The sequence below is a fragment of the Manis javanica genome, chromosome 17 (assembly GCF_040802235.1).
Source record: "Manis javanica isolate MJ-LG chromosome 17, MJ_LKY, whole genome shotgun sequence".
NCBI classification, from domain to species: Eukaryota; Metazoa; Chordata; class Mammalia; order Pholidota; family Manidae; genus Manis; species Manis javanica.
In genome coordinates, this window is record NC_133172.1 from 16,697,425 (window position 1) to 16,717,872 (window position 20,448).

General features: G+C 35.8%; 1 protein-coding gene across 2 annotated transcripts in view; it reads right to left on the reverse strand.

The window, feature by feature from the left end:
• Positions 1-967: 967 nt before the first annotated feature.
• ZNF829 (zinc finger protein 829) overlaps positions 968-20,448 on the reverse strand; it is a 45,783-nt gene continuing 26,302 nt past the window's right edge. The window contains exons 4-5 of one of the 2 annotated variants that reach the window (XM_073226274.1): positions 4,961-5,020; positions 968-2,842 (exon numbers count right to left, since the gene is read on the reverse strand). In XM_073226274.1, the coding sequence (XP_073082375.1) occupies positions 1,866-2,842; positions 4,961-5,020 (1,037 nt within the window). In that variant the 3' untranslated portion in view covers positions 968-1,865. The remainder of the gene's footprint in view (positions 2,843-4,960; positions 5,021-20,448) is intronic. The other variant, XM_073226275.1, reaches the window with a different exon arrangement.

Genomic DNA, 20,448 nt, shown 5'->3' on the forward strand with positions numbered 1-20,448 from the left:
ATTTATTGGCTATCATATATTAAGTTTTTCCACTCTGCAAAAGAATGTGACCTATGTATGTTCCACTTTTGTGGGGAACTGATTAGTATTTATTCTTTGTCTTTTGACAAATGAATATTCAACTATTCTCAATATGTAATTAGGTTTTTTGACCTATGGAATTATAGGATTCCATTATTGGAATGTGTAGAATTTTTGTGCAAGATGAAATATGAAGGCTTTTTTACCTACTCTTTTTCTTTTATTTCCTAGGAATTCCTCCCCCACCCCTCCTTTTAAACCAAGCTGAATAAGGGAGAAGCATTTCTACAAATATTATACCCACTGGTATTTCTCATTATGAATTCTTTATGTTAATTAGGTGTATAACAGGGTTAAAGTCATTCCCTCAAATAAAAATATCCACCAGATAGTTACTATGTAGTACTAACAGTCCTAATCATTTTACATTTCTGAACTCATTTAATGACAGCAATCCAACACACAATTAGTATATGTATACCAAAAAAAAAAATTATAAAGCAGCATTAACTTTTCTACAAGTATTCCAAATATTTATGTATTTGGTTGTGTGTGTGCACACATATTTAAGTAGTATTTAAAAAGATATGGAAGGGTAAATTGATAACAGTGATTTCAACGAGGGGATTGGAATGGTTCACAATATTTACAGGGAGAAAATATCCATCACTTATGTAAAATATAAGGTTCCTAAAGAAAAACAAAAAGCATTAAGGTTATATTTGGAAGCCAACTTTTATAACTATGAAGTTTTAGCAAACACTATCTTTTGTAGTATTTTGCAAAATGATAGCCACAGAAAAGACAACACCATAAAAAGAGCATTTATACATTTTTTCTGAGACAATAGTATGATAAAGGCAGGTTATAGTACAGCATATATGTCATGCTTACAGTAAATGAAGTCTGAAAGGTAGTATGTTGTAATAATTTGAAAGTAGTCATCTCTGGTAGGATTACAGATCTTTATTTTTTTGTTTTCTTTTTTACAATAAAACACTAGTTTTACAAAAGGAAAAAACTGAGCTGCCTATAAGGTTACAATTCTTCCCATAATAAAAAAACATCTTAAGTTATACTTAGAGTGTAGTATTGGCAGCACAGATTTATATATCAAAGGAATACTTACAGTGTAGCAGTGGTAGCACAGATTTATATATCAAAGGAATAGGAAAGATGACCTTAAAACTAAGCTAATATAAACACAAATATATGACCAAAGAGAACAAAACAATAGGGAAGGAATTAGTGAATAAGTAGTTTGAGATAGAATCTATCTTTGGTATGGAAGGTAGGTTTAATTTAGACCTTGAGTTCACATTTTAAAAATAATAAGTTATGTATAAAGGAAAAATTTTAATGTCAGAAAAAAACAACTTATTGAAGCCCTAACCCTGATACCTGTGAAAGTGATTGTACATGGATATAAGGTCTTTACAGATGTAGTAAGTGGAGACCTAATCCAGTTATAAAAAAAGAACAGGAAGAGACAGATACACAGGGAGAATGCAATGTGAAGATGGAGGCCAGAGATTGGAGTGATACATCTATAAGCCAGGGAATGTCAAAGATTTATGGCTGTTACTAGAAGGTAAGAGAAGGCCATGGAATGGATTCTTCCTCAGAAGGAACCAACCATGACAACTTTGATTTTAGATCTCAAAGTTCTAAAGCTGTGAACAAATAGATTTCTGTCATTTTAAGTCACCCAGTTTTGTGGTACTTTGTTACAGTAGCCTGAGAAAACTACTACACAGGGGAACCTTCAATCACGTATTATCTGTTGTTTTTAATTACTTTTTAAGAATATATATATTATAAAGATCATCAAAAGGGCTTATCATTCATCCAATGTGAATTCCTTCATGGCGAATGAGGTCAGAGCGACTACCAAAGGTCTTTCCACATTCCTTACAGTCATAGGGTTTCTCACCAGTGTGAACTCTTTGATGTCTAGTAAGGTTTGAACCTTTATTAAAGGCCTTCCCACATTCACTACATTCATAAGGTTTTTCATCTGTATGGATTCTCTGATGCTGAATAAGTTCTGAGCTCTGAATAAAGGCCTTTCCACAGTCTTTACATTTATAGAGTTTCTTGCCAGCATGAATTCTGTGATGGTTAGTAAGTGTTGAGGCACTACTAAAGGCCTTCCCACACTCCTTACATTCATAAGGTTTCTCACCAGTATGCATTCTCTGATGTTGTATAAGCCTTGAGTGCTGAGTAAAGGCCTTCCCACATTCCTTACATTCATAAGGTTTCTCACCAGTATGAATTCTCAGATGTGGAAAAAGTTGTGAGCTCTTAGTAAAGGCTTTTCCACATACTTTACATTCATAAGGTTTCTCACCAGTGTGAATTCTCTGATGATCATTAAGGTTTGAGCAATAATGAAAGGCTTTTCCACATTCCTTACACTTATAGGGTTTTTCACCAGTGTGAATCCTCTGGTGTTGAGAAAAATATGAACTACAACTAAAAGCCTTGCCACATTCCTTACATTCATAGGGTTTTTCACCAGTGTGAATCCTCTGATGTCGAGTAACAAGTGAACCACGACGAAAGGACTTCCCACACTCCTTACATTCATAGTTTTTTTCAGCAGAATGAATTCTCTGATACTGAGTAAGTTGTGAATTCTGATTAAAGGCCTTTCCACATATCTTACATTCACAGACTTTCTCTTCATTAATAGCTTTTTGATGTGGAGTAAGAAATGGCTGAATAAAAGTGGGCATGTCTTCATGGGTACTTATTACTTGACTAAAATGTCTCTTCTTTAGAGATAATATCTTGGTCTCACACATCGATACTAGATCTGAAAGAAAGTAAAAAGGCATATGTTCATTTTTTCTATCCTGAGAGAGGTTACATTTCTTAAAAACATGGGAAGATTAAGTTGAAAATTATATCTAGAAAAGTAAGTACTTATGACAGAGCTTAAGTATGGCCAAACGGCTTATAAAATTGATAAGAAAAGCAAAGACATTAAGAAGCAGTGATAGGGGAAATTTAAAAGACTAGGTAAACAGATGATCTCTATAATCCTTAAGTAGTTCTGGCATGAATCAAAATCACCTGAAACTTCAGTGAATAAACCCTGTTCCGGGACATTCTCCCTATTATACAGCAACTTAAATCATGTTTAGAAGCATATTCTCTCACACAAAGCCACATACTGTATGTTTTATAATTTGTGAATAGTTGCAAGACCTACTAAAAAAGAACTACTGAGAAATGTATAAATTGGAGTAGGAAGGTCAGAGCTCTTGTGCAGAGTGTGTTGGCAAAATCACATTAGGAGACAGCCTGCAGCAAGTCTAAGGTACTGAATGAAACTGGCAAGAACAGTAAGGTAAATCTCTTCTGTGGATAGAGCCAATTATGTTGGATATTACCTAAAGATAGTTTGCCTTGGAATTCTGTGATACTGACTTGGGGAGAGAGAAATGGAATCTCCACGTCATGGTGGTGACTAAAAAGGGAAGTAAGAGAATGTAAACTTCATGTCAGTATTTTTGCCAGTCTGCACATGTCCACCAATGGCCATGGAAGAACCTCAAGTATTGATTTTGGATTTACAAATAAATTTTTTGAATAAAAGCACTAAAAGTATTGACTTGGGCTTAACAAATAAATTTTATTGAATAGATGAATTTGCAAATACAGAATCTGTGAGTAATGAGGAGCAATGGACTTTTAATAAAAAAGGGGGATGATTTCTGTTAAAAATGGCAGACTACATATGAGTTTACCATTGCTTATGGTGATATACAGGAAATATACAGTAAAAACTGAAGAGCAAAGAAAACCCCGCTAGGACAAAGGATACTGGAGAAGAGACAGTAGGGATAAAACCTGGAAACTAGAAAAGCTAATGGATGAATGTAAGTGACTGCAAACTGGAGAAAGTCAAACTGAGCCTATAGGAAACATGAAAAAGAGCCCTAAACAGGACAAAATATGAAACAATCAATGCAAAGAACAGAAGAAAATGTCAATGAAATATAATGAATAACCTCAGAAAGTTGACAGAATTTAACAGAAACAAGACACTAAATAAAAACACACACACAAAAGTTAAGAAATTAAAACTATAATAAAAATATATTTCAAAATTCAACATAGCCTGTCTAGAAATTGAATGTGCACAAACTTCTGGTTTCCTTTCCCAATTGACCCTGGAGAAATTATAAAGAATTTGGTTTGGTGTAATTGATCCAAACTGAAAAATATCTGTAACTTCATAAAAGTTATTAGAACTATGGCAAACATTACACTTAACTGAAGAAACTTTAGAAATGCTCCCTATAAGATGGGTGGTAAGAAGTGGATGCCTACCTACCACTGTTACCAATTAAGACAGTCTTGGCTACCATTATAAGCAAAGAAATAACAAGTATGAGAATTGGAAAAGAAGTAATAAATCCAATAACATGCAAATAATATGGTAACCTAACTAGTAAAACTAAAAGAAAAACTAAGTTCAGTAAGTTTCTGGATATAAGAACAACTCAGAAAAGTTACTAGTATTTCGAGTAACATCATCAAGACATGGAATAGGAAACCCTAAACTTTCCATCCCTCCACGGACACAATTCAACAGCAACATATGGATCAAGTCTCTGTGAGAAATCTAGGAACTAGAGAGTTCTGCACCCTGGGCAAGTGTAACACTAGCCATATTAGAACTGGTAGGAAAATTGGAGACACCCTATCACTATAATGAACACTCCAGGCATAGTGCCATATGATTGGGAGGAAACCTTAAGCTTTCAACTTCTCCCTAAGGATGGAGAAAGTTGGACTGCACATCCAGTGTTCTAACTTTTCCAAGTGACTGGCTTCTATCTTGAACATCTGGAGCACTGATGCTAGGCCACTGGTTGCTACAGAGAACAAAGTTACTGGTTTGAACTAGCATGCAGGCACTCACCACAGCTCCTTTTCCTCATCAATGCAGAGTGGGAGAAAAACTTCAGCTCCCAGTTTCTCCCTACAGAAGGAAAGAGTTGGATTGTATATCAAACATTCCAACTTTTCTGAAGGTTGACTAAGGGACTGGCTTCTGTCTCACCTCTTAGAGCACTGATTGGACCCAGCCCATTCAAGATACCTGACAGCCACTGAGAACAAAGGTGGTTTGAACACAAACACTATATCTGCAGCCTAGAGCAGACTGAATGAGTGAAAAATTACAACTCCAGCCATCTCCCTGAAGATAAAGAGTTGGACCATGTATCTAATGTTCTAAGTTCTGTGGCAGCTGTTTGAGGGATTGACTTCTATCTCACCTCAGAGTATGGATGGGACCTGACATATGCTAGGCCCCTGGTGGCAAAAGAGAACAAAGGGAGTGATGTGAACAGCACGCAGGCCCTTATGACAGCTCCTCACTCAGTTTAATATAGAGCAAGTGGGAGAAAAACCACAGCTCCCAGCTTCTTCCTGGGGATGGAAAGAGCGGACTGTGCATCAAATGTTCCAACTCTCCCTGGGGTTGCCCAAAGGACTGGCTTCTGTCTTGGATCACTGATGGGACCCAACATATCCCAGACACCTGGGGGACACTGCGAACAAAGAAGTTGATTTGAACTAGCATACAAACACTCATCATAGGCCTCCACCCAGCCCAAAGCAGAGATAGCAGGAGAAAAACTCCAGCTGTCACCCTCTTCCTGGGGAGGGAAAGAGTCGGGATCACGTATGCAAGATTCTGATTTCTCCAGGAGCTACCTAAGGGATAGTGTTTGTTTTAGAGTACTGATGGGACCTGGCATACTCTAATTGCCTAGGGGGCACTAAGAACAAATATAGTGGTTTGGACTAGTATGAAGGCTAGAGAGGCTCAAACAAGCTCTGAAGGGTGAAGGCCTTCTGAATGAGGCCAATCCATGAAGGATGGGACAAATGGTGACTTTTTCTAATGTATACATATCAACAGTGTATCAAGGAAGGAAAAAGAAGAAAGAAACACAATCCAAACAAAAAAAGAATAAAAAGCACCACAAAATGACCCTAATTAAATGTAGGTACAGAATTACCTTTTGCAGAATTTGAAGTAACTGTCATAAAAAAGCTCAGTGAGCTCTAAACAAAACATATACAAAGTGGAATTTCAATAAAGAAACAAAGTTTAAAAAATAACCAAAGAGAAATCTTGGAGCTGAAGAATATAATAACCAAACTGAGAATTTCGACAGAGAGATTCAACATCAGACTAGAGCAAGCAGAAAACAAAATTAGAGAACTCAAAGACAGGTCTTTTAAAATTAAGTCAAAGGAACAAAAAGAATGAAGAGTGAAGAAAGCTTAAGGTCCTTATGGGATACTATCAAAGAGACCAATACAGACATTATGGGACTCTCAGAAGCAAAAGAGAGAACCAGAACACTTACTCAAAGAAGTAATGGATGAAAACATCCTAAATCTGGGGAAGATGAAAGCGGACATCTAGACTCAAGAAGCCAAATTACACACAAAAAGACATACCCAAAGAAATCCATAGACATATTAAATCAAATTCATGTTGTAATTACATTGCCACACTGAGACTTCATTAACTGAGAATTCTGAAAACAGCAAGAGAAGGGGAATTATCACATACAATAACTCCCATTAGACTATCAGTGGCTATTTTTCAGCAAAACTTTCAAGGCCATAAGAGATAGGAATAGTATATTCAAAGTGGTGAAAGAAAAAATCCTGCCAATCAGGATTATACTCAGAAAAACTGTCCTTTGTGAATTAAGGAGAAATACGCTCTAAGAAAGACAATAGCTGAGGGAGTTCATCACTAGATCTTCAGTACCAGAAATGAGAAAGTTCAAAAGGATGCTAAATTAGCAACATAACAGAATAAGAAAATATAACTTGTTGGTAAAGATAAACATATAGGCAAATACAGAATGCTGTATTAATATAAAAATTGAGTAAAGCACTTTTACTTCTAGTATGAGAGTCTTTAGAAGTATTAAATATAAGTAAAACATGTTAATGATATACAATGCAAACCAATGTAAACTGCAAGGTCCATAACACATGAGGGGTGAGAAATGTTTTTCTATGTAATTGAAGTTATCATATTATTAACATATATTTTATGAAAACCACATAACAACAAATAAAATAGAGGTTACACCAAAGAAAAATAGAAAGGATCCAAAGCATATCAATTCCAAACAAAGAAACCAAAAGAAGACAAGGGAGGAAAAACTGGGTTAAAAGAACTATAAGAAAACAACAAACAAAATGGCAATAGTCATTCCCTATCAATAGTAACTTTAAATGTAAATGGATTAAACACAAACCAAAGATAGAGTGGCTGAATGGATAAAACAAGAAGACCCACATATATGCTGTCCTCAAGAGACTCATTTTCTTTTTATTGAATTATCATTGATAAACAATCCTATATTGGTTTCAAATGTACACCACAGTGCTTCAACAGTTACCATATTATTAAATCCTCACCTCCTCTAGTGCGGTTACTATCAATGTAAAAAGATGTTTATAGAGTAGAATATATTGTCCATGCTGTACTATCATCCCCATTACCAACTAATATGTTGACTGCAATTGTACCCCTTTACCCCCTCCCCATCCCCACCCATCTGCCCCAAACCCTCCCCCTTGGTAAAAGTTACTTCTCAGTGTCTACTGTTGTTGTGTTCCTTGTTTTGCTGTTTTTGTATTCCACAAATAAGTGAAATCATATGGCATTTGTCTTTCTCTCCCTTGCTTATTTCATTGAGCATAATACTCTCTAGGACCACCCTTGTGGCAAATGGCAGGATTTCTTTTCTTTTTATGGCTGAATAATATTCCATTGTGTATATGCATCACCTCTTCTTTATCCATTCACCTACTGATGGACAATTAGGTTGCTTCCATATCTTGGCTACTGCAAATAGTACGGTAATAAATATAGGAGTGCATTTATCTTTTTGAACCAGTGATTTTGTTTTCTTTCGGTAAATACCTACAAGTAGAATTACTGGGTCAAGTGGTATTTCTATTTTTAGTTTTTTGAGGAATCTCCATACTGCTTTCCACAGTGGTTGCACCAATTTACTTTCCCAACAGTGTAAGAGGGTCCCATTTGTGGGGAAAATGGAACCTCCTGACCAGGATTCCATCTTTCCTTAATAGTGCCCATTGTATCCTGCTTGCACATCTATAGGATGTTTTACTAGGGACAGAGTAGCTGGTCAGTCACAAGATTGCTGGTCCAGGGTAGGGATGAAGAGAAAACACACATTCTCTCCTCTCTGCTGCCCTCCTTCCCCCATTCCTGGTATACAGTTGGTCAGATGTCTGCCAGTCACCAGGGCCCCACCGACATAGTTCCCCAGTGCAGGAGTGGGGGTCACTAGTGCAGCAGAGAGCTTGGGAGCTTTGTGACGGGTTTCTGAGCAGTGAAGAAGAGCCAGGCAGCCATGGTTCAGAGCCATGATAAGAGAGAGGGAGCTGCGAGAGGTACCAGTGAAAACCGGGAGAGGCAGCCATGAGAATAAACCCCTTTAATTCCCAACCTCTTGCCCTTGTCTTTATTCAGTCCCAATGAATTCATAGCAAACTTACCCCAGGCAGGCAGACCCTACCCCTACCCTCCCAGCCAAAGTTACACCATTTTTTAGCATCCCCACCATTTGTTATGTCTGTCTTTTGGATAGTCACCGTGGTATCTCACTGTGATTTTGATTTGCACTTCCAAGATGATTAGTGATGTGGAGCATCTTTTCATGTGCCTGTGCCATTTGTACTTCTTCTTTGGAGAACTGTCTGTTCAGGTCCTCCGCCCATTTTTTAATCAGGTTATTTGCTCTTTGGGAGTTGAGTCATGTGAGTTCTTTATATATGTTAACCCATCAGAAAAATCATTTACTAATATATTCTCCCATATTGTAGGATGACTTTTTGTTCTGCTGGTGTCCTTTCCTGTACAGCAGCTCTTTAGTTTGATGTAGTCCCACTTATTTTTTGTTTCCCTTGCCCCAGGAAATGTGTCCAGGAAAAAATTATTCATACTTATGTTCAAGAGATTTTTGCTTGTTTTCTTCTAAGAGTTTTATGGTTTCATGACTTCCATTCATGTCTTTGACCCACTTTGAGTTTACTTTTGTGTACGGAGTTAGACAATAATGGTTTCACTCTCTTACATGTAGCTGTCTGGTTTTCCCAACACCAGCTATTGAAGAGGCTGTTTTTTCCCCATTGTATATGCATGGTTCTTTCACTGTATATTAATTGACCATATATACATGGGTTTATTTTATCTGTGCTCTCTATTTGGTCCGCTGATCTATGGGTTTATTCTTGTGCCAATACCAAACTGTTCTGATTACTGTAGCTTTGTAGTAGAGCTTGAAGTCAGGGAGAACAATCCCCCCAACTTTGTTGTTCTTTCTCAGAATGGCTTTGGCTCTTCAGGGTCTTTTCCATTTGAATTTTAGAGCTATTTGTACTAGTTCATAAGAGAATGCTGTTGATAGTTTGATAGGGATTGCTCTGAATCTGTAAATCACTTTGAGGAAGATGGTCACTTTGACAATTCTTCCTATACATTAGCATGGGAGAGACTTCCATTTATTGGTGTCTTCTTTAGTTTCTCTCATGCATGCGTTACAGTTTTCACCTGTACAGAGACTATAGCTCTTTCACCTCCTTGGTTAAGTTTATTCCTAGATATTTTATTCTTTTTGATGCAATTGTAAATGGAGCTGTTTTCATGATTTGTCTATTTGTTCATTGTTAGTATATAGAAATGCAATAGATTTCTTTGTATTAACTTTGTAACATGGACCTTTATTGAATTCAGTTATTCTAATAATTTTTTAGTGAAGTATTTAGGGTTTCTATGTATAATATGTCATCTACAAATAGGGTTTAACTTTTTCCTTACCAATTTGGATGCCTTTAATCTCCTTGTGTTGTCACTGCTGTGGCTAGGACCTCCAGTATTCTGCTGAAAAAGTGGTGAGTGGACATCCTTGTCTTCTTCCTGATCTCAAAGAAAAAGCTTTTAGCTTTTCAATAATCCTGATGGTTGGCTGTGGGTATGTCATATAGGGCCTTTATTATGTTGAGGTACATACCTTCTAAACCCATTTTGCTGAGAATCTTTAATCATGGATGTATGTTCAATTCTGTCAAATGCTTTTTCAGCATCTATTGAGGTGATCATGTGGCTTTTATCCTTTTTGTTAATGTGGTGTATGACATTGATTTATGAGTATTGTACCATCCTTGCATCCCCAGAATAAATCACACTTGGTCATGATGGATCATCTTTTTGATGTAGTTTTGAATTTGGTTTGCTAATATTTTGTTGAAGATTTATGTATCTGTGTTCATCAGAGATATTGTTCAGTAATTTTTTTGTGTGGTGTCTTTGTCTGGTTATGGTATTAGAGTGATGCAGGCCTCATAGAATGAGTTTGAAACTATCCCCTCTTCTACTTTTTCAAATACTTTAAGAAGGATGGGTACTAGCTCTTCTTCAATGTTTGGCAGAATTCAGCAATGAAGCCATCCTTACATGGTATTTTGTTTGTTGGGAGTTTTTTTTTTTTTTTGGTTACCAATTTAATTTCATTGCTAATTGGTCTGTTCAGATATTCTGTCTCTTTCTGGGTCAATCTTGGAAGGTTGCATTTTTCTACAAATTTGTCCATTTCTTCTAGGTTGTTCAATTTATTGGCATATAATTTTTCATAGCATTATCTAATAATTCTTTGTATCTCGGTGGTATCTGTTTTGATTATTCCTTCTTTAGTTCTGATTTTATGTGTGTACACTTTTTTTCTCGATAAGTCTGGCTAGGGGTTTATCTATTTTTCTCAATCTAGTTTGATTTTTTTCTATTGTTTTCTCTTTTTACTTATTTTTGCTCTGATCTTTATTATGTCCCTTCTACTAACTTTGGCTTCATTTGTTCTTCTTTTCCTAGTTTCTTTAATTGTGTTTAGACTATTTGGAATTGTTCTTTTTTCTTGAGGTAGGCCTGGATTGCCATGTACTTCTATCTTAGAATTGCCTTTGCAGCATCCCTCAGATTTGGGGCTGTTGAGTTTCTGTTTTCATTTGTCTTCATGTATTGCTTTTTAATTTGTTCATTGTCCACTAATAATTTAAAACCATGTTGCTAGCTTTCTTGTGTTTGTAGGCTTTTTGTTTTCTTTGTGCAGTCCATTTTTTCTTTCATATCACTGTGGTCTGAGAAGCTGATTGGTACAATTTCAATCCTTCTTATTTTACTGAGGCTATTTTTGTGGCCTAGTATGTGATCTATTCTGTAAAATGTTCTATGTACACTTGAGAAAGAAGTGTATCCTGCTGCTTTTGGGTGAAGTGTTCTGTAGATGTCTGTTAGGTCCATCTGTTCTAATATGTTGTTCATTGCCTCTCTCCTTATTTCTGTCTGGATGATCTGTCTACTGATGTTAAGTGGTGTGTTAAGAGTCCCCTGATATGAATGAGTTCACCTATTTCTTTCCTTAGTTCTGTTAGTATTTGTTTTATGTATTTAGGTGCTTTGTTGGGTACACAGATATTTATCATGATTATATCCTCTTGTTGGACTGACCCCTTTATCGTGTAATGGTTCTTTGTATCTTTTTACTTTGCTTTAAAATATAGTTTGTCTGATATAAGTACAGCTACTTTTTTTATTTGCATGAAATATCTTTTTCCATCCCTTCAAGTCTTTGTTTTTAGATCTAAAATGAATCTGTTGTAGGCAGCACATAGGTCTTTTCTTTATCCATTCTGCCAATCTATATCTTTTGATTGGTGTATTTAGTCCATTTACATTTAAGAAAATTATTGACAGATAGGTATTTATTGCCATTTCACTAACTGTTTTCTGATTGTTTTTATAGCTCCTCCCTGTTCCTTTCTTCCCTATACTCTTCTCTTGATATTTGATGGTTTTCTTTAATGTTGTGATTTCATTTTTAATTTTTTTGTGTATCTATTATAAGATTTAGTTTTGTGGTTACCAAAGGTTCAAGGATAGCTTCCTTACTATACAACAGTCTATATAGTTGATTTGTCTATTTCAAACACAATCTAAAGGTACTTTTTTTCTTCATCCTCCTCCAAACTTTATGTATTAGATGTCATAATCTGTACTTTTTGTATATCCCTTGACTGATTTTGTGTAGAGTTGACTTTGCTTTTGTTTTGTTTTACTTTCATGCTTGCTTTTTAAATGGTCTACTGCCTTTACGGGAAGCTATTTAGCTTTAGGAATGTTATCTACAGCAGTCCTTTAATATATCCTGTAAGTCAGGTTTAGTGGTGGTAAATTCCTTCAACTTTTGTTTATCTGGAAGTTGTTTAATCCCTGCTTCAAATTTAAATGATAATCTTGCCAGGTAGAGGATTCTTGGTTGAAGGTCCTGTTTCAGTACATTACATATTTCATGCCACTTCCTTCTGGCCTGTAAAGTTTCTGCTGGGAATCCTGCTGATGGAATTTCCTTTGTAAGTAATCCATCTCTTTGGTTTCAGTACTCTTTCTCTTTGATCTTTGCCATTTTAATTATTATGTCAGTGTTGTCTTCCTAGGGGCTGTCTGTATTTCCAATGAACTGAGCATTTATTTCCTTCCCCATATTGGGGAAGTTTTCAATTATTTCCTCAGAGACTTTTTACCCTTTGTCTTTCTGTTCTCTTACACCTATTATGCAAGTATTGTTTCATTTAGATTGGTCACACAGCTCTCATTCTTTCATTCCTAGAGCTTTTTTTTCCCTCTCTGTTCCTTGGCTTTGTTGTGTTATTGTTCTTTAATTTCCATCTCATTGTCTTCTCTACTTGCACTAATCTACTCTTTAATACCTCCATTGTATGTTTTGTTTCAGTTACTGCTTTTTTCAGCAAGGTGTGACTCTTTTTCAATTCTTGTTTGTTGAAGTCCTTCCTGAGATCAATATTTTTCTGTAAGTCATTGGGCATCCTTATGACTTTTACTTCGAAATTGTTATCAAGAAGACTGGTGATCTCTGTTTCATTTAGGCCTCTCTCTGGTGTCTTGTCCTGTAGTTTTGTTTGGAATATATTCCTCTGCCTCATTTGTTATGGTTTCTGTGTTTATTCCTTTATATTAGATGTATCTGCTATGCTATGCCTATAGAGTAATAATTTTATGAAGGAGGCATCCTACAGTGCCCAGAAGCTCAAGACTCTTACTCTCCAGTACCTGGTTCTAATTTATAGGATCCTCAGCTGTTGTTGGGTGCAGTGGGCAGGAGCTCCTGTCTGTCTGCATTGCTGGCAGTTTGCCTCAGCTGCCTCTGTGATCTGAGCAAAGCCTCTACTGGGATGATGGTGGGGCTTCAGGGTTAATATGGGCAGACTGATGTGTGGCTCTGAAGCAGGATGGGATGTGCAGCACCAGGCTTGGACACCTGTGGGGAGGAAGGAGCTCTCATGGCTGGTTCCTGCAGGCACCTTCTCAGTTGGTCAGTTGGGCTGAAACAGGGTTAGAAAGCTGGGAGAATTTCCCTCTGCCTGTTAGACAGCAATGTCTGATGCTGCTGCTGGATCATGTGGGTTGGCTCACTGGCAGTTCACGCAGGGAGGTGGGCTGAGTTGCCAGTGAGGGGAATGGAGCAACTGGGGCTCCCAAGAGTTCCCAAACTGTTGGACCTAGTGAGGGCTGAGGAGGTATTAACTGCCTGCCCTTTCTCCTGAGGAGAAAGCCCCATCCAACCCTCACCCTTCTGGCACTTCTCCTACTGCTGGGAAGTCTTTCAAACTGCCACCTCTGCTTTGGGTCTCAAGACTGGTAAAGTGTACCGGTCCTCAAACAGCCTTCCAGAGTGTTCCAGCCGTCTCTGGTGTTCAGCCCCATTAATCACTATAACCCAATGTGATGTCAACTTGTGATCCTGGAGCAGATCTCCAAGGTCAGGGGTGCAGCATTCCTGGGCTACCCTTTCTTGACTACATTCCTCTCTTCCAACTATGGACTGGGGTTGAGGGAAGGCATGGGTCCCGCTCTATTGCAGCTCTGCTGTTTTACCCTTTTCTGTGTGGTCTTCTCTTCTTTCCCAAGTGTAGGTGGTCTGTTCTCCAGTCTTCAGGTCATTTTCAGGTTTAGTTGTATTTTCTGTATTGTCTTTTTTCTCTGTATCTAGGAGAGGTTTCCTCCTTGCCTTCCTACTCAGCCATCTTTTTTCCAAGAGACTCACTCTTGATCAATCAAGGACACATATATCAGCTGAAAATGAAAGGATGAAAATAGATATGCCACACAAATGGTAATCTAACAAGGTGGATATATTTATACCTGACAAAAGACTTTAAGTCAAAAGAGTATCACAAGAGACAAAGAAGGATATTGTATGATGATCAAAGAGTCAATTCATCAGGAAGGTATACCAGTCATATATATGCACCCAACATCAGCATACTTACATATATATAAAGCAAACACTGACAAAACTGAAGGGAGACAAACAAAATAAAATAATAGAAAAACTTCAATAGCCTATTTTCAGTAGAACCAGATAGGAAATCAGCAATGACTTAATACTATAGATCAAATGGACCTAAAAAATATATATATATAGTATATTCCACTCAACAGCATAATATATTCTTATCAAGTACACATGGAACATTCTCCAGGATAGATCGTATAGGTCACAATGCAAATCCTAAGAAATATAAGAAAATCATACCAAGCTTTTCTGGCAACAGTGGAATGAAATTAGAAATCAACAGAAGAAAAACTGGAAAATTCACAAATCAGTAGAAATTAAAAAACACACTTTTGAACATTCAATGGGTCAAAGAAGAAATAAAAATAGAAATAAGAAAATATCTTGAGACAAAAACATAACATATCAAAACTTAATGGCATGCATAAAAAGCAGTACAAAGAAGGAAGTTATAGTTTCTACATTGAAAAAGATCATGAATAAACAACGTACCTTTATACCTCAAGGAACTAAAACCAATTTAGTAGAAGGAAGGAAACAAAAAAGATTAGAGCAGATATAAACAAAACAGAGAATATAAAGACAATAGAAAAGATCAACAAAACTAATAGTTGGTTTTAAACAAAACTGGTAAACTTTTAGTAAGACTAAGAAAAATGGAGAGGAGACTCAAAATAATAAATGAAAGAAATAATGCAATTGATATTACAGAAATAAAAAGGATCATAAGAGATTACTATGAACAATTATACACCAAGAAACTGGAAAGCCTGGAAAAAATGGATAAATTCCTAGAAACATACAACTATACTAAGACTGAATCATAAATACAAAGTCTGAACAGACCTAACTAGTAAGGACACTGAATCGGTAATCAGAAACCTCCCAACAAAGAAAATACCAGGACCAGATGGTTTCACTGGTGAATTCCATCAAACATTTAAATAAGAATAATGCCAATCCTACTCAAGCTCTTCCAAAAACTGGAGAGAGCACTTCCAAATTCATTTTATAAAGCCAGCATTACCCTATTGCCAAAGACAGAAAAAGACTGCATTAAAAAAAAAAGGAAAAGAAAAACAATTACAGGCCAAAATCCTGGATGAATACAGATGTACAAATTCTCAACAAAATACTAGTAAACCTAGTTCACAGCACATTAAAAGGATCATACACCACAACCAAGTGAAGTTCAACATGTAAAAGTCAATACACACATTAACATAATGAAGGATGAAAATCACACAATCATCTCAATAGATGCAGAAAAAGTATTTGAACTTTCATGATAAAAGCTCTCAACAAACTAACAGACAGACATTATCTCAATATAATAAAGGCCATATATGAAAAGCCTACAGCTATTATGCTCAATGGTGAAAAATTGAAAGCTTTTTCTCTAAGATCATAAAGAAAGCAAAGATACCCACTCTCACCACTTTCACATCTTGTATATAAAAAACCCTAAAGATCACATTAAAACTGTTAGAACTAATAAACACTTAGGTTTTCAGTTTGCAGCCGCAGGATCTATATATAAAATCAATACATAAAAATCAGTTGATTTATATACAATAACAATAAGCTATCTAAAAAAGGAAATTTGAAAAAGAAACCCACTTACAATAGCATCAAAAGGAATAAAATAGGAATAAATTTTATTGAGGTGAAAGATTTGTACACTGAAAATTACAAAACACTGATGAAAAATTAGAGATACACAAATAAATGTAAATAATATTCCATGCTCTTGGACTATAAGAGTTAATATTGTTAAAATGCCCACACTACCAAGAGCAATCACAGATTCAATACAATGCCTATCAAAATCCCAATGGCAGAAAAAAATTTTTTTCAAAGAGCCAAAATAATCTTTAGAAAATACAACAAAGCTAGAGGTATCACACTTCCTGATTCCAAAATATATTTCAAAGGTACATCAGTTAAAGCAGTACAGTACTGATGTATAGCCATTCATATAAACCTATGAAGTAATAGAAAGCTTAGAAATAAATTCATGCATATGTGGTCAGTTAATCTGCAATAGGGGAGCCAACACTCCATAACGAAGAAAAAAAGGCATCTTTAACAAATAATGTTGGGAAAACTGGGTATCACATACAAAAGAAATTGAGCTCTCACTTTATACCACACAGGATAAAAGACTTAAAACTGCCAAACTTCTTAAAAAACACAAGAGGGGGAAAGTTTTATGACATTGGTCTTACAGATGATTTCATGGATATGACATCAAAAGCAAAGACCTATGTGACTACATCAAATTTAAAAGCTTCTGCACAGCAATGAAAACAATCAACAGAGTGAAAGGCAACCTCCAGAATGGGAGAAAATATTTGCAACCATATATCTGATGAGGGGTTAATTTCTAAAATATGTAAGAAAAAAACTAATAACCTGATTTAAAAAGTGAGCTAACATTTCTCCAAAGACATCCAAGTACTCTAGAGGTAAATGAACATATGCTCAATATCACTAATCATTAGGGAAATACAAATCAGAACCAAATCAAAATATCCTACCACTGTTAGGATGGCTATTATCAAAAAAAAAAAGACAAGTGTTGGTGAGAATGTTGAGAAATTGTAATTGTTGTATACTATTGGAAGGAATGCAAAATGATGCAGCTGCTATGGAACACAGTATGGAGGTGCTCAGGAAATTAAAAATAAAACTATCCTGATCCATCAGTCCCACTTCTAAGTATTTATCCAAAAAACTGAAATCAGGATCTTGAAGAGACATTTGCACTACTTTGTTCATTGCAGCACTACTCACAATAGCCAAGATGTGAAAATCTCCTAAATCCATACAGATGAATGGAAAAAGAAAATGTGGTATATCATACAATGGAATTTACTCAGCCTTAAAAAAAGAAATGCTGCAGTATGTGAAAACATAGATGAAACCTGAAGACACTGCTAAATGAAATAAGTTAGTTACAGAAGGTCAAATATTACATGATTTTACTTTTTGAAGTATCTAAAAGAATAAAAATCATAGAAGCAATGAATAGAATAGTGGTTGCCAGGGGCTGGAGTGACAGGGAAATAGGCGGTTGCTTAACAGCAAGTATAAAGCTTTACTTATGCGAGGTGAATAAATTCTCAACATCTGCTTTATAGTAGTGTGCCTATAGTTAATAATATTATACACTTAGAAGTCTGTTAAGAGGGTAGATTTTTATATTAAATTGTTTTATCACAGTAACTTTTAAAGAAAGAAAGTAAAAGAAAAAGAAGCTGTTGTATGAATTTAGATATCACCAGCAGCTCATGACAATATATACTGTTCCATATTCTTACCCATTACTAATGTCAGACTCAAGTTTTTGCCTATGTTGCAGGTGTCATAATGGTATCCCATTGCAGTTTTAATTTGTATCTCTCTGACAACTGATATTACAAAAAGTTAATAGTATTTCTCTACACCAACAATAGCAACTATGAAGTTACAGACACTTTACGACTGCTACAGGAAAATCTATTTAAAAAATCTATACAGTAACTGAAAAATAAATGAAAAAAACTGCTTTGGAGAAGGACTTTTAACTCCAATAAAGGATGTTAAAATGACATGAAGAATCAAAAAATATTCCATGCTTCTGGAGGGACAATTTAATACTATAAAGATGTCAATTCTTCCCAAATTAATCTATGAATTCAAAGTAATCTCGATCAAAACGTTTTTCTAATGACTCAAATTTATTCTAAAATTTTATATGAAAAAACAAAAGTACACCAAAGGCTAAGTAAACCTTGGATATGAAAAACAAACAGTAAAGGAGGAATTGCTTTTTCAAATATAAAAAATACAAGCCAAAAGAGAAGACCTAATACCCATCCTCCTAAAAGTGTTCTAAAAATTAGAAGAGAAAGGAAAACTTCCAAATTCATTCTATGAAGCCAGCATCACTCTAATACCAAAATAAGGCAAAGAAACCACAAAAAAAGAAAATTACAGACCAACATCCCTGATGAACACACATGCAAAAATACTCAACAAAATATTAGCAAACAATGCAAAAATAAATAAAAAAGATCATACATCATGATCAGGTGGGTTTTATTCCAGGATGCAAGGATGGTATAATATTTGAAAATCCATCAACATCATACACCATATCAACAAAAAGGACAAAAATCACATGATCATCTAAATAGATGCTGAAAAAGCATTCAACAAAATTCAACATCCATTTATGATTAAAACTCTCAACAAAATGGGCATACAGTGCAATACCTCAATATTGTAAAGGCTATATATGACAAGTCCACAGCCAGCATCATACTTAACAGTGAGAAGCTGTTCCTCTAAGACTGGGAACAAGGCAAGGATGCCCACTCTCCCACTCTTATTCAACATAGTACTAGAGGTCACAGCCACACCAACCAAACACAAAGAAATAAAATACATTCATATTGGTAAGGAATAAGTTAAACTGTCACTGTTTGCAGATGGCATATAGTACATAGAAAATCCTAAAGAATTCAACCCAAAACTACTAGAATAAATGAATTCAGCAAACTGGCACAATACAAAATTGATAGACAGAAACCTGTTGAATTCCTATACACTAACAATGAACTAGCAGAAAGAGGTCTCAGGTAAAGAATTACATTTACAATTGTATCTGAAAGAATAAAATACCTACAAATAAACCTAACCAAGGAGGTTAAAGACCTATACCCTGAAAACTAAAAGACACTCATTAGAGAAATTAAAGAAGGCACCAATAAATGGAGATACATCCATGATCATGCATAGGAAAAATTAATATTGTCCAAATGGCCATCCTGCCTAAAGCAATCATCTCCAGATTCAGTGCAATTACTATCAAAATACTGACAGCACTCTCCCAACAAATTAGAGCAAACAGCTCTAAAATTCATATGGAACGACAAAAGATGCTGACAAGCCAAAGCAATCCTCGGAAGAAAGAATAAAGCTGAGATGTGGGATTATGCTCCCCAACTTCAAATTCTACTACAAAGCCACAGTAATCAAGACAATTTGGTACTGGTACAAGAACAGACCCAGAGATCGGTGGAACAGAATAGAGAGTCCAGATATAAACCCACAAAGATATGGCCAGTTAATATATGATAAATGAGCTACGGATATACAATGGGAAAATTACAGCTGCTTCAACAATTGGTGTTCACAAAACCGGACAGCTACATATAAGAGAATGAAACTGGATTACTGTCTAACTCCATACACAAAAGCAAACTCAAAATGGATCAAAGACCTGAATGTAAGTCATGAAACCATAAAACTCTTAGAAAAAAACATAGGCAAAAATCTCTTGGACATAAACATGAGTGACTTCTTCATGAACATATCTCCCTGGGTAAGGGAAACAAAAGCAAAAATGAACAAGTGGGACTATATCAAGCTGAAAAGCTTCTGTACAGCAAAGGACACCATCAATAGAACAAAAAGACATCTTACAGTATGGGAGAATATATTCATAAATGACATCTGATAAGGTGTTGACATCCAAATATACATAAAGAGCTCATGCACCTCAACAAACAAAAAGCAAATAATCCAATTAAAAAATGGGCAGAGGAGCTGAACAGTTCCCCAAAGAAGAAATTCAAGTGCCCAACAGACACATGAAAAGATGCTCCACTTTGCTAGTCATGAGGGAAATGCAAATTAAAACCACAATGAGGTATCACCTCACACCAGTAAGGATCACCACCATCCAAACGACAAACAACAACAAATGTTGGCAAGGTTGTGGAGAAAGGGGAACCCTCCTACACTGCTGGTGGGAATGTAAACTAGTTCAACCATTGTGGAAAGCAGTATGGAGGTTCCTCAAAAAGCTCAAAATAGAAATACCATTTGACCCAGGAATTCCACTTCTAGGAATTTACCCTACGAATACAGCAGCCCAGTTCGAAAAAGACATATGCACCCATATGTTTATCGCAGCACTATT